The sequence below is a fragment of the Melozone crissalis genome, unplaced genomic scaffold (genome assembly GCF_028551555.1).
Source record: "Melozone crissalis strain CALT ecotype California unplaced genomic scaffold, PUWL_Pcris_2 ptg000017l_1, whole genome shotgun sequence".
NCBI lineage: Eukaryota > Metazoa > Chordata > Aves > Passeriformes > Passerellidae > Melozone > Melozone crissalis.
In genome coordinates, this window is record NW_026535795.1 from 1,164,522 (window position 1) to 1,177,251 (window position 12,730).

Below are 12,730 nucleotides of genomic sequence, written 5' to 3' on the forward strand. Positions count from 1 at the left end.
CAATATTGGAATATTCCTCTGAACTTTGGGGTCTGAGATGAGAAGAACTCCTGTCTGATTACCAGTGGCTTTGCAAAATCCACACCTGACATGGGCTGTACTCGTTGCTGATATTGATCTGGGGAGGTTTTTGCTTCTCTCCAAGCTGTGACCCGAAGTTTCTGAGCTGTTTCTGCTCCTTACCATACTCAGTTCAGATCTGTAACCATTATTATTCAGGGAAAACTTATCCCACAATTATTACAACATTTAGCCACGATTTTTTTTCCTTTCTCTATGAGAATATTTGCTGATAACACATTGTTTAACCCCCTCCCTTGGTGGATTTATAGATAGAGCTGCAGCAGTGGTTGGAGCTTTGCCTTCATTGCCATGGAGGGAGGTGTGAGCTCGCAGTGAGCCTGGGGGTGCCTGCAGAGGCTGAGGGGATTGAATCCTGGGGATTGAGGAGCTCCTCTCTCAGGATGGAGCCCTGGGGAATCAGGAGCTCCTCTCTCAGGATGGAGCCCTGGGCATTCAGAGCTCCTCTCTCAGGATGGAGCCCTGGGCATTCAGAGCTCCTCTCTCAGGATGGAGCCCTGGGGAATCAGGAGCTCCTCTCTCAGGATGGAGCCCTGGGCATTCAGAGCTCCTCTCTCAGGATGGAGCCCTCGGCATTGAGGAGCTCCTCTCTCAGGATGGAGCCCTGGGGAATCAGGAGCTCCTGTCTCAGGATGGAGCCCTGGGGAATCAGGAGCTCCTCTCTCAGGATGGAGCCCTGGGCATTCAGAGCTCCTCTCTCAGGATGGAGCCCTGGGCATTCAGAGCTCCTCTCTCAGGATGGAGCCCTGGGGATTGAGGAGCTCCTCTCTCAGGATGGAGCCCTGGGGAATCAGGAGCTCCTGTCTCAGGATGGAGCCCTGGGGAATCAGGAGCTCCTCTCTCAGGATGGAGCCCTCGGCATTGAGGAGCTCCTCTCTCAGGATGGAGCCCTGGGGAATCAGGAGCTCCTCTCTCAGGATGGAGCCCTCGGCATTGAGGAGCTCCTCTCTCAGGATGGAGCCCTGGGGAATCAGGAGCTCCTGTCTCAGGATGGAGCCCTGGGCATTCAGAGCTCCTCTCTCAGGATGGAGCCCTGGGGAATCAGGAGCTCCTGTCTCAGGATGGAGCCCTGGGCATTCAGAGCTCCTCTCTCAGGATGGAGCCCTGGGGAATCAGGAGCTCCTGTCTCAGGATGGAGCCCTGGGCATTCAGAGCTCCTCTGTCAGGATGGAGCCCTGGGCATTCAGAGCTCCTCTGTCAGGATGGAGCTCTGGGCATTCAGAGCTCCTGTCTCAGGATGGAGCCCTGGGCATTCAGAGCTCCTCTGTCAGGATGGAGCTCTGGGCATTCAGAGCTCCTCTCTCCAGGGAAGGCCTTGCCAGGGTCAGTGTGAGGAGAGGTTTGTTGCATTAACTGCAGACCATGGACCATTGGACCACGCTGATTTGAGGGCGGCCCTTCACAAATCTCATTCCTCACTAGAGGGCTGGGGGAGTTTATTTGGCCAAGGTGTCCCTGGCAGTGGTGCCCTGGAATTTGCTGATTGTGTCCCAGGGGAGCTGCTTTGGCCCTCAAGTGCCAACTTGCACTTTAAAGCATGTAATTTTTATCCAGTAACAAAAATGTCATTGCACAATGCTGTCAGCATTGTGGCAGTATTGTTTTGCTGTCACTTATTCACCAGTTTCCCACCCAGGATTCACCTCCCAGCCCAGTTTCCCAGTCCCCTGTGCCCCAGGAGAGGATTTCTGCTGCTGAGGAGGGCAATTCCCACCCCCCGTGCCCCCGCAGGTCGCTGTCCCCAGGAACCAGAGGACGTGGGGCGCTGCTAATGAGCTGTTTAGAGCTGCTGGTTTATTTTTATCTCTCCTTGCCGTGTTCCTGTGGCAGTGCAAGTGCCTTTTGAAAGTCCTGTGATATCACCCCTACGACCCAGCGCTGGATTTCATTGTCATTTTAATGCACAACATATTCTACCCATCCTTTCTCCCAGAAATGTATAAAATTCCAGCCCAGAAGTCTCTCCCTTTTGAGATCCATTGATTTAGCCCTCATTACATATCTTGGAAAAGCTCTTCAGCCGCTCTTGGGATGAAAATCTCTTGAATATATAGAGAAATGATTTTGCTGTTGCCTCACATGCTTGACTTCAGTTGGCTTTGAGCATCAACGAAAGTTGCAGCTGCTTGAGGAATGAGGTTCAGGTTTTTCAGATCAGTCTCCCTTGCTCCCAAACCCACACTCTGATTTGTTCCTGCCATTTTTCAGTAAAACATTCACATAATTCCTTGCCTAATCGACAGGAGGAGTTAATGGCACTGAATGCACAAGTGGGTAAAAAAATAAAAAGCCATTTGTGGGCGTGCAGGGCACAGTAATGAGGAGCCTCAGCATGTGCCAATATTGTACCCTCGTGTGGAGGCCTGAGAGGCCCCAAATCAGAGACACAAATCTGGGAATCAGCTCTTTGCAGGTGGAATTTGGGAATTTGCTGCCCTGTAATCACAGGTGTTTGTCATGGTATGCATTTATTTAGGCTCAGAATAAAGAAAACCAGAGGAGTGAGGGGGCTGCAAACAGAATTTGAGAAATATTTGAATGAAAAATGAGATTATAAAAAGCTGGTTTTGTCAACTTCCCAGGCAACTGGAATATGAAATGATCTAATGTCTACATGTATTAAATGAGATTAAGAGCAGAGTTTGAAATGGAATCAATATAGATTTCAGGGGATAAAAGGATTATGATGAATGAAAAACAAAGCCAAAGGTGCCAAGTAAATAAAATACTTCCAAAAAATAGACTGAAATTTACATTGCTATGGACTTTCTGCCAGAGGATTTTCTCTTTGGTTGACTAATTGTACCCATTAATTACATTAAAGGTGGTGGGAGATGCAGTGTGTTGTTCATTTTGCGGTTTAGTCCAGCATCAGTAGGATCAAGGCAGCTGCAGGAGCCCAGGAGCACTGGGGACACCCCTAGCTCCTTGGGAAGCATTTTATTTTTATTTTTATTTTTAATTTATTTTTAATTTTATTTTTATTTTTACGTTTATTTTAATTTTAACTTTTATTTTTATTTTTACTTTTATTTTAACTTTTATTTTATTTTTAATTTTAATTTTTATATTTTTATTTTTATTTTTATTTTATTTTTACTTTTATTTTTTTTTTTTATTTTATTTTTATTTTCTGCATGTCTGTCTGCATGTCTGTGCAGCTGAGAGGGCCTGGCCGTGGCAGGGGAGGCAGCAGGAGCTGAGCACCATTTAGCTCTGGCATTTAGACAGAAAAACGTGTTCCAGCCCTGGCAGGGGTTGTGAAGGGCCTGGCTGGCACCTCTGGCTGGCACCTCTGGCTGGCACTCTGCAGGCACAGGGCAGTGAGAGGTGGGCACGGCACAAAAACCAACCCCAAAGCTCTGCTGGGATTTCCTGAGCTTCCCTCGGAGCAGGAGAGCTCCAGGGAGCCAGCCCCGTGCCCGCCTCATGGATGGCTCTCAGTTCCAGGTGTTATTTTTGGTCCTGTGTTATTATGGATATTTTCTGGTTCGTTTCCCTTGCTCCCTTCCCCAGTCCCAGCCAGTCCCAGAGGCAGCTCCCAGCAGCCCAGGCTGGTGCTGAGGGGCTGCAGAGCTGGGCACGGAGGATTTCTGCTCCACATGGCTCTGAGGGAGGGAGGGAGGGAGGATTTACCCTTGTGATGTGCTCTGAGGGGGAGAGAAAAGAGCAAATGATCCAATGAGGACTGCAAAGTCTCTTCCCTGGGATCCTGAGCCAGGCTGGGCATCCTTGGTGTGAAACTTTCCCCTCTGGATCTTTCCCTGTGCCATTTGCCAGGGTTTCTGATCTTCCTCTTCACGGCTGTGTGCCAGAACCACCTTCAGTGTAATTCCCCACTGCTGCTGCATCCCTGCCAGGGGAATGCTGTGCCCATTCTTGTGCCCCACTGATCCCAAGGCCCGTGGGAGTCCTGAATCCAATGGGGAACAAAGATCAGCCATGGGATACTATTCTGCTTGGGATCAGGGACATCTGAGCTGCCTTTTGCTCTTCTGTCTAAAAACAGATCAGCTGCCTGCTCCTCCCTTTCCTCCTCCTCCTCTCCCCAGCTTGGCTGCTTTCCCCTTCCCTATTTTGGAATGGAGATCAGGCTGAGTCAGAGTGAAGTTTGTCAGATTCTGAGGAAAATAACTCCCAACAGCCTGGGCCTGGCTCAGGGAGAGCAGGGGGACTGGGGGAGAGCTGCTGGCACTGAGCTGCAGCAGCCTTGGCTTCACCTCTGAGCCCCAGCTCAAATGGATGGCACCTGAACCTCACAGATCCTCATAAATCCACCCAAAAAGTGTGAGCTGCCCTGAAATCTTCCAGTCACCTGTATTAATGAGGTCCTTTTGGCTGTGCAGATTGAGCAGGTGAAATTTGGGGCTTTGGATGGATCTTGGTGGTGGAGCAGGAGTGATGCTGGCATCACAGGCTGCCAGTCAGAACATCCCCAGGAACCTGGCAGGGTTTGAGGGGCTGGGCTTGGGTCCTGCCTGGAGCCAAAGGGCTTTGGGGTTTCTGTGACCTCCAACCCTCTGCAGGAGATCTGGGAGGATTCCTAAAATGTGGAAAAATTATGGTTTATAACCTGTGGAATTGGCAGAGGCTGTAGTGAGAAATAGAATTTGGTTTTCAGTCTGCAGTCACATGCAATTGTTTGTCTTTGATTTGAGCAGAATGTACAAATGTATGGCTTGTTGTCATGGCACTCAGGGAATGCTTTTCCTTCAGCTCTGCACCACTTTTACCTGAGTTGTATCTTACTCATTCATTCTCGTTCTTTATCAGTAACTGCAGTGTGCACAGTAACTCCTGCAGCACAATGTGAGTATCCTCTGTGCACAGTAATTCCTGTAGCACAGGGTGAGTAACCTGTGTGCAGAGTAACTCCTGTAGTACATGAGTAACCTGTGTGCAGAGTAACTCCTGTAGCACAGGGTGAGTAACCTGTGTGCAGAGTGACTCCTGTAGCACAGGGTGAGTAACCTGTGTGCACAGTAACTCCTGTAGTACATGAGTAACCTGTGTGCAGAGTGACTCCTGTAGCAGAGGGTGAGTAACCTGTGTGCAGAGTGACTCCTGTAGCACAGGGTGAGTAACCTGTTTTACTCCATGTGTCCCCAGTTCCAAGAGCAGCTGTGCTTGTGACCACGCTGAGGCTCTCTGCATTCATTGACAGAAAAACCACTTCATAAATATTGGATTGAGCTGCTACCTGCAGCACACTTGGTGTGTGATGGTGATCTAGAAATAAATTGGTAGGAATTAGGTGATTATCACTGGTGGCATTCATGAGAGTTTCCAGGCAAATAAATAATGGATAGAAATGTCACTTACTCAGCTTCAAACCTAAGAACAGCATCCTCATTATTCTGTTGACTCAGTAAGAGGGAAGAGCTGCGTGAGGGAAGAAAATGGGAAGCTGAAGACAATCAAAGCGTTTCAAAGCATCCTAAACTCCCCAGTCACAGCAATTTGGGGATGGAGAGCCCAGGAGGGGATTAGCGCTGGGTGAGAGGTTATTCTGCACTCTTATCCCAGCACTTGCATTGATCTGGTTTAGGAACAGACAATATTGCTTCTCACAATATTTTGAGAATATTGTACCCAGGCTCCTGGGATCTGCCCCATCTCTGCACCCTGGCATTGCTGCTCTGATGGGCAGGGTGAGGCGCTGCACAAAACCAGCACTCAGTAACCCCCAGTGCTGCTGGTTCTGGGAGAGGAGACCAGACCTGGGGCTGTGCTCTGCAGACCAAGTTCTGGTGTGGTTTCCCTGGGTTTTGGCCAGGCCTGGGTGCAGCGTGTGCAGCAGTGTCTGAGCCCGGCATTGTTCAGTGTCTGGGGGCCCCAGAGGGGTCTGGCAGCTCCAGGTTTGTCTCAGCATCCCTTTCAGAGTCACAGTTTGGCCTTGACCTGCTCCCCTCCCTGCTCTCCTGCTGTGGAAGTTCCATTACTCAAACCCTGATAAAAATGCTGAGCTCTGTAGCTATCTGCTGTCAGGTAATAGTTTTTGCTATCTCCCTTTGCTTCCAGTGCTGATTTGTGACTCGCCTCTCCAGCTATTCATTTTCTGAGCCCTAGCATCAGTGGGAGAACCTCTAGGAGAAAATGAAGACAGGATTTGTGCAGTGCCATTATTTGTCTAAAAATCCATTCCAATACTTAAAAAAAATAAATAAAGTGGCACTAGGTATTTTTCTTTGAAGTATGTTTGTCCTTGGGAACCCCTCACCATTTCCAAAAGCATGTTCTCCCCGTGACAGCGTGTGCTGAGTTAAAGTGAGGACAGGAACATCTGAGCATCTCTATTTGTGCAGCTTATGCTCAGTGACTTCCACTGGGCTGGAGGTAAAAGGCTCTGCCTGATGCTTTAAACCCCACTGAGGTCTTGTTGCAGCTAAATGGGGTCATTTGGGGTCAAACAAAATCAGTAATTTTCTCCTATTCTTTTATATAAAATGCCCTGTCCTTATTAAGAAATAAATACATTTTTTTTTTAAACAACCCTGTCCTTTGTATTTTGTGGTCAGTGACTTTTCTTTTGTAGTGGGTGCTGAGATGTGTCACTGCTGCCACAGGCTGAGTGAGCTCTAGTGCTGGACTTTAATTGGTGGGTCATGTTCCTTTGTGAAACAGAGAAATAATCCCTGGCACTGTGGCCTGCCTTGCAGCCAGCCACAGAAGTACCGGGAATTCAGGGAGTAAAAGTGGCTTTTTTGGCTTTCATCATAAATGAAATATCAGTGTAATGGCACCATTATTTCAGTGCAGCCGCATTCTCAGAAAGTTGCTGGGCTTGTGAAGAAAGGGTGAATAAAGTGTTGGTCATGTTGGAAATGCATCAGGAAAGGGTGAATTAAAGTGTGGGTCATGTTGGAAATGCACCACAAAAGGGTGAATTAAAGTGTTGGTCATGTTGGAGATGCCCCATGAAAGGATGAATGAAAGTGTTGATCCTGTTGGAAATGCACCACAAAAGCGTGAATGAAAGTGTTGGTCAGTTGGAAATGCACCATGGAAGGGTGAATGAAAGTGTTGGTCAGTTGGAAATGCCCCATGAAAGGATAAATAAAGTGCTGGTCCTGTTGGAAACGCAGCATTCCAAAGGTGCCATTGCAGGGTGTGTGTCCATTCTCTGTGCAGGGAACCCAGCGTGGCCCCTGCAGGTGCAGCCTCTGAGGGAGGGTGGCTGCTGGTGCCAGAGCCAATCTCCTCGTGGTGACATTCCAGAGTGAACCAGTTATTATTATATATATATATCTCGTTAATATTCCTCTGTGTTTTCCTGCAGAAGAAGGATATTCTCAGTGTTCCAGCGTTTAGGCTTTAGTAGCGATGCTGTTTTAGCACCTGGAGCAGTGGGAGCAGCAGATGGGATCAGCCCTGTGCAGAACCCCCCAGATCCCTCAGAGCAGCAGCTGCAGCCCTGCCTGTGTGTGTGCCTGGTGATGTGGGGGTGCTGGGGGTCCCTGCTGCCCCTGGGGAGGCCTGGGGTGACACCTGGGTCACCTGAACCCACAGGGAGGGCACCTGGGACAAACCGCCCTGCCCTGCTGCTGGCAGCACCCTCAGGCCAGGTGAGCCTCCCTTCCCTCCAGGCCTTGGTGTGGGGAGCTCCAGCCAAGGCAGCCGAGTAGCCCAGCTGGGTGTGATGAGTCCCAGCTCAGACATTTGAGCCCTGGAGAGTTTTAGGGTTTTTCCAGGTGCTGTTGTGCTGGCAGAGCTGGAGTGTCTCCTTAGCAAGGCTGAGGAGCGTAGGTGGCAGCACAAAGGAGCAGAAACCCAACCTTATAAACTGCTATTGCAGCTGTAACCCCCAAACTCCAGCCCTTTCATTGTAGGAGTTCCCAGTTTGGCCTTTCCTGCTTGCCTGGCTGGGATATTGGGGTAAATGTCACTGCCCAGCCAGGACTGCTCTGTGCTGTGTGTGCTGCCCTCTGCAAGGGCTCAGCTTTCCACGCACAGGTCACTCCCAAATTGTGCCACTGAGAGATTGCCCTGCAATGAGACAGATACAAAAGGGAAATATTTATTTTCTCCTTTGTTTTTGGGTCCAAAGAACACTGGGCACAGCCATCCTTTTTCTCCCCACAACAACAACAGTTGTTCTGACAATCCGGAACTTTCTCTCTCTCTCATCCTATTAAACAGCACAGACTCAGTTGTTGTTTTGGTTTGGTTCATTTCATGGTTTTTTTTTTCCCTGTCTTGAAAATTCCATTTATAGAGTGGCTGGCACAATTCTGCTGCCACTTATCACGATGTAGCTGAGCTGATGGCACATTCACGATCTGGAATGCAGGCTGAGAGGATGGAGAGCAAAATGCCTGTAATGGGCTCCTGGTATCTCCAAACCCTAAAGAGCCCTTGTTGATAAATTCTGATTTTGTGTGATTAGTGGGGAGCACCTTGCTGGTCAGGGAAAGTGGCAGAAAATCAAAGCTGCAGTTCAGAGCCAACATCCTAATGTGGGATCTCAGATTGCAATTTCTACTCACACACGTGGTCATTTCTATCCCCATGGAGCATCTGATGGAAGCAAGAGTTGCTGTAATTGGATTCTCTTACCCTTCCTGTTACTGGCCAGGAATTTAATTGAAATTCTGGTCTTTTTAATAATTATTGAGAAATCATCCCTTTTTTCCCCCCAGTACGGAGGCTTCTAATGTGAACACGATGTTCATGTAAAAATTGAATTTAAAAACTCTTTCTGGAGCATGTCTGAGTTAATCAGCTAAAACTATCCTTTCATGCTGAGCAGAGAAAATACTCTGCTGTTTAAGGGTAAAGCTCTGTCCAGCACTGAAGAATGAAACGACTTAAAGGCTCTCAGTCAAGTGGAAGAATGAAGGAAGGCTGGATACAAACCAAGCATGGAGTCTGTGCCATGTGTAGTTTTAATTAATGAAATGTAAGGAATAAAGGCCCTGGGGGTCTGAAGAGGTCAGAGAGGGGGAGGTCTCACACCACCATTATCAGGGGGTGTTTGTTGGGGGTCAGTGCTTTAGAACCAGTGAAACCAGGGTCACATCCTTAAAGGACAGTCAGAGCTCCAGCTGGGGTACAAAAGGTACCAAAAGTGGGGATTTGGGCTTTGTTTTGCTGGTTGCTGATCCCCGGCTGCCCTGCATTTTAACAGCAACCTTTTGAAGGAGTGTGTGAAAGGGAAAGAGGTGAGGGCTGCAGGAGTCGCATCGTGCTCCCTGCTCTGGAAACGTCTCTGATGCAGCAGCTGAGGCACAGCCAGGGAAAGGGCCAATGTCCCTGGCCAGAACCTTCAAACACAGCCAAGCTCCTCCTGATTTACAAGGCTTTTCTCAGAAAATCATGGCGTTTAGGAAAGGTGATTCTCTGAACTGCAGGGGCTGTGGTTAATCCTGTCCCATCCATCCTTCCCCCGAGCCCCGGTGGCACCAAGGGAGGGCAAAGGGCAGCAGCTCTTTCTTTGCCCTCAGCTGTGGCTGGAGGTGCTTCCTGAGGCTGTCACAGCAATGACCCCGGGCTGAGCTCTGTGAGCAGCCCTGCTGCAGCCCTGGAGCCGTTCCTGGGCCGGGCTGGGCCTGGCAGGGCCTGAGCGTGGCACAGCCTCTGCTTTGGGCTGAAGCTCAAAGACAAGGGATCAGGAAAATGGCAGCCCAGAACTGGGGTTCCCCAGTACCCAGAGTGGTTCTGGCAGAGCACAGAACCACAGTAACTCCCTGTAATCTAACGCTCCCAGGGGTTGGGCTTGGATAAAATAGGAACTGGTGACTCATGCCTTCGTCTTAAACTCTGAATGAACCTAGGCATGAAATTAAAACATGAGTAGCTTTCCCCCCTCCTTTAATTATTTCCACATTTCTCTGTGAATCTTGATTCCTACCCAGGCTGGAAGTGGGGATTCTCTTGCCACAGACAAACCTGTGCTCCCAATGCATCTGGAAGCAGAAAATTCATAAACCTCTGTAAGAAAGTTTGTTCCCAGGAGAATTCTGCTCTGTGTAGGGCCAGTGTCCATTTTCTCATTCCATTGTATGAAATATTTAATCCTACAAGTGCTGCAAATTGTTTCTTGTAAGGACTAAAGCCACGTGGGTAATTACACCTGGCATTATTAGAAGCTGATCAGGATTTGCCCATCATTTTTAATAAGGCTGCAGAGATCTCCAAGCCCATCTCAAGAGTCATTCAGGCAATATTTCTCCTGATTTCATCAGCTCTGTTTTCTTGATGAGCTCTGACGAGGAGGCTCAGGGTGAGTGCAGTGATTGCAGGGGGGTGGCAGAGGTGCCACGTTCTGCTGGGCTGCTCCCTCTCCCTGTGCCAGGGTTGGCTCTGCAGCTGGGGTTCATCTCCTGGATGGTGTGGAGTGAGAGGGGCTTTGCTGTGGGCAGGAGCCATCCCTGCCCCTGCTGGGGTTCATCTCCTGGATTATTTGGGGTGAAAGGAGCTCTGCTGTGGGCAGGAGCCACCCCTGGGTGCAGCCTCCTTCATGGGCAGACCAGGCCACCAGCACAGATTTGTGCCTGCCCATTTCTTGCTGCCATTCTTGACTTCCCTTCCCTTGGCCCAGGGTCTGAGCACTCCCCCTGTCCCAAATTCCATCTCCACAAGGTCCTGGATGGAGATTTGGTTCTATCCAAGGTCTCTGCCCATGAGTTTTGGTGCCTAATTGAGAGCTCCAGCCTTTCTCCATGCCCTTCCATTGTGGATGTGCCCTAGGGATGCAGCCACAGCCTTCTCCAGGCCCTTCTCCCACCCCCAAACTGCCCTGGCCCTGCTGATTTTCTGTAGAGCTGTGATTGTTTGCCTGCACACCTCAGCTCTGCTGTCAGGTTTATAGCAGAGCCCCATCCTCTGCAGTGTCCAGTGCATGGGTACTTCCCTTCCACTGAATGCCTTCCTGGCGCTTCTTTGGATTCCAAATCTCATCTGGAAATCTCTCTTATTACCTCTTTAATTTCCTTTTTTCCCTCCCCCCCTCCACCCTCTTTTGCTGCCATTATGCTGACTTCGTAACTCTGTTATTTAAGTCTAAAGAACATTTTAGGTAGAATTTTATGAAAGCCATGCCTTGGCATGCCTATTAAAAAACAAGCAAGTCCCAAACAAGATTTGTATGTGATATGGCATAACAAAGATTACACTGCATCTAGATTTAAATTAAGACTAAGAACCTGTTGTTCATCAAAATGAACAGGGGCCAGAGAGTGCCAGAGGGGAGAATGAAAACCCAGCATTGAGAGGAGAGTGTGAAGTCTATAATGAGAGCACAACTTTATCCTTGTGAACATTATTTGCTATTTCTCCTCTGGCTTTGCCCAATTTAATAAAATCTTGGAGAACTTTCAACCCTGCACAACCGCAGATTTTTAATGAAAAAAGATGAAAGAGATCAGGGATCTCTGTTCTTGCAGTCTCCTAAGCGAACCTCTGTACATCAGAAACTCTGCCTGCATAAAAATGCCTGTGAAAGGTAATTTTTAAAGAAATCCCCATAAAGTTTATTCTTGTTTTATTGGATACTAAAGCCAATACTCCCTGTATGCTCTTGGCTTCATGTTTACACTGGAAAACAGAGTTTTCCAAGGCATCGCTCTTCATTTCTGGCTGTGGGCAGGTCAGTGTGCGGTGCCCTGCTGGGGTTTGTGTTTGGGCACTGAGGTGATGCTCAGGGTCCCACGGAGCACCTGGAGCTCCAAAGCTCCCCTTGTTCCTTTAGTCCCTGGGGGTTTGGAGGAGCAAAGGGGCCAGGCTGGGCACAGAAATGTGTGCAGATGTGTTTCCCTCGCTTGGAGGCTGGGAAAAGCTGTGTTTGATTGTTTGTTCCTCTCTGCCCCATCAGTGGAGCTCAGTGATGCCCTGGGAAGGGCCCTGGCCCTGCCTGCTCCTCATGGAGCTCTCCTGGGCTCCAGGATCATCCCAGCACCTCCTTCCCTTCCCAGTATTGAGGCTGGGAAGCTCCAGGCTCCTGTCCCTGTTCCTCAGCTGCTGGGCCCCAGATGTGGGCAGCTGTGCTGGCAGCCCCAGGCCAGGGGGATGGAGGGGCTGGGGATGGTCAGGAGGGGACCCAGAGCATCCCCACCCTCCCTGCCCCAAGCTGGGGATGGTCAGGAGGGGACCCAGAGCATCCCCACCCTCCCTGCCCCAAGCTGGGGATGGTCAGGAAGGGGCACAGAGCATCCCCACCCTCCCTGCTCCCTCCCTTGCCCTCTGGCAGCCCCAGCTCCCACAGGGCAGCTCCCTGACAGCTTCCTAAGGTGTACAGCCCATTCCTGCCCTGCAGAACCTTCCCCTGGCTGGAGAATTAAAAATACAGAGCTGGGTGTGGGCTGGGCTCCTGCTCGCCCCAGGACGAGCTGCTCTGCTGGACATCCCAGGGGGGCTCTTTGCTGTGTAAAACTGCATTAAACACATCCCATTACATGATGCAAACCACATTATGTGCCTGCTTAAACATAATGCTCCTTTCATTCCTCTAATTCCTTGGTGATTTAAATTTCTGTATTTCATGAGGTAGGAAAATTAGAAAATATTAATTGCAGTTGTGCATGCTAATGTTCTGCTATCCATGTAAAAATGAGAGATAAAATAATGTCTCCAGGAGGGATGTAGGGTCAAATGTTTCCAGGGGATCCCTTTTCAAAAACTGATCCATATCTCTGTGTTTTGAGAAAGTGGC

General features: G+C 49.3%; 1 protein-coding gene across 1 annotated transcript in view; it reads right to left on the reverse strand.

The window, feature by feature from the left end:
- Window positions 1-800: 800 nt before the first annotated feature.
- Window positions 801-12,730, reverse strand: part of NFATC2 (nuclear factor of activated T cells 2) — a 120,952-nt gene continuing 109,022 nt past the window's right edge. Inside the window, exon 10 of the mRNA XM_054274882.1 lies at window positions 801-1,114. Within this exon, the coding sequence (XP_054130857.1) occupies window positions 801-1,114 (314 nt within the window). The remainder of the gene's footprint in view (window positions 1,115-12,730) is intronic.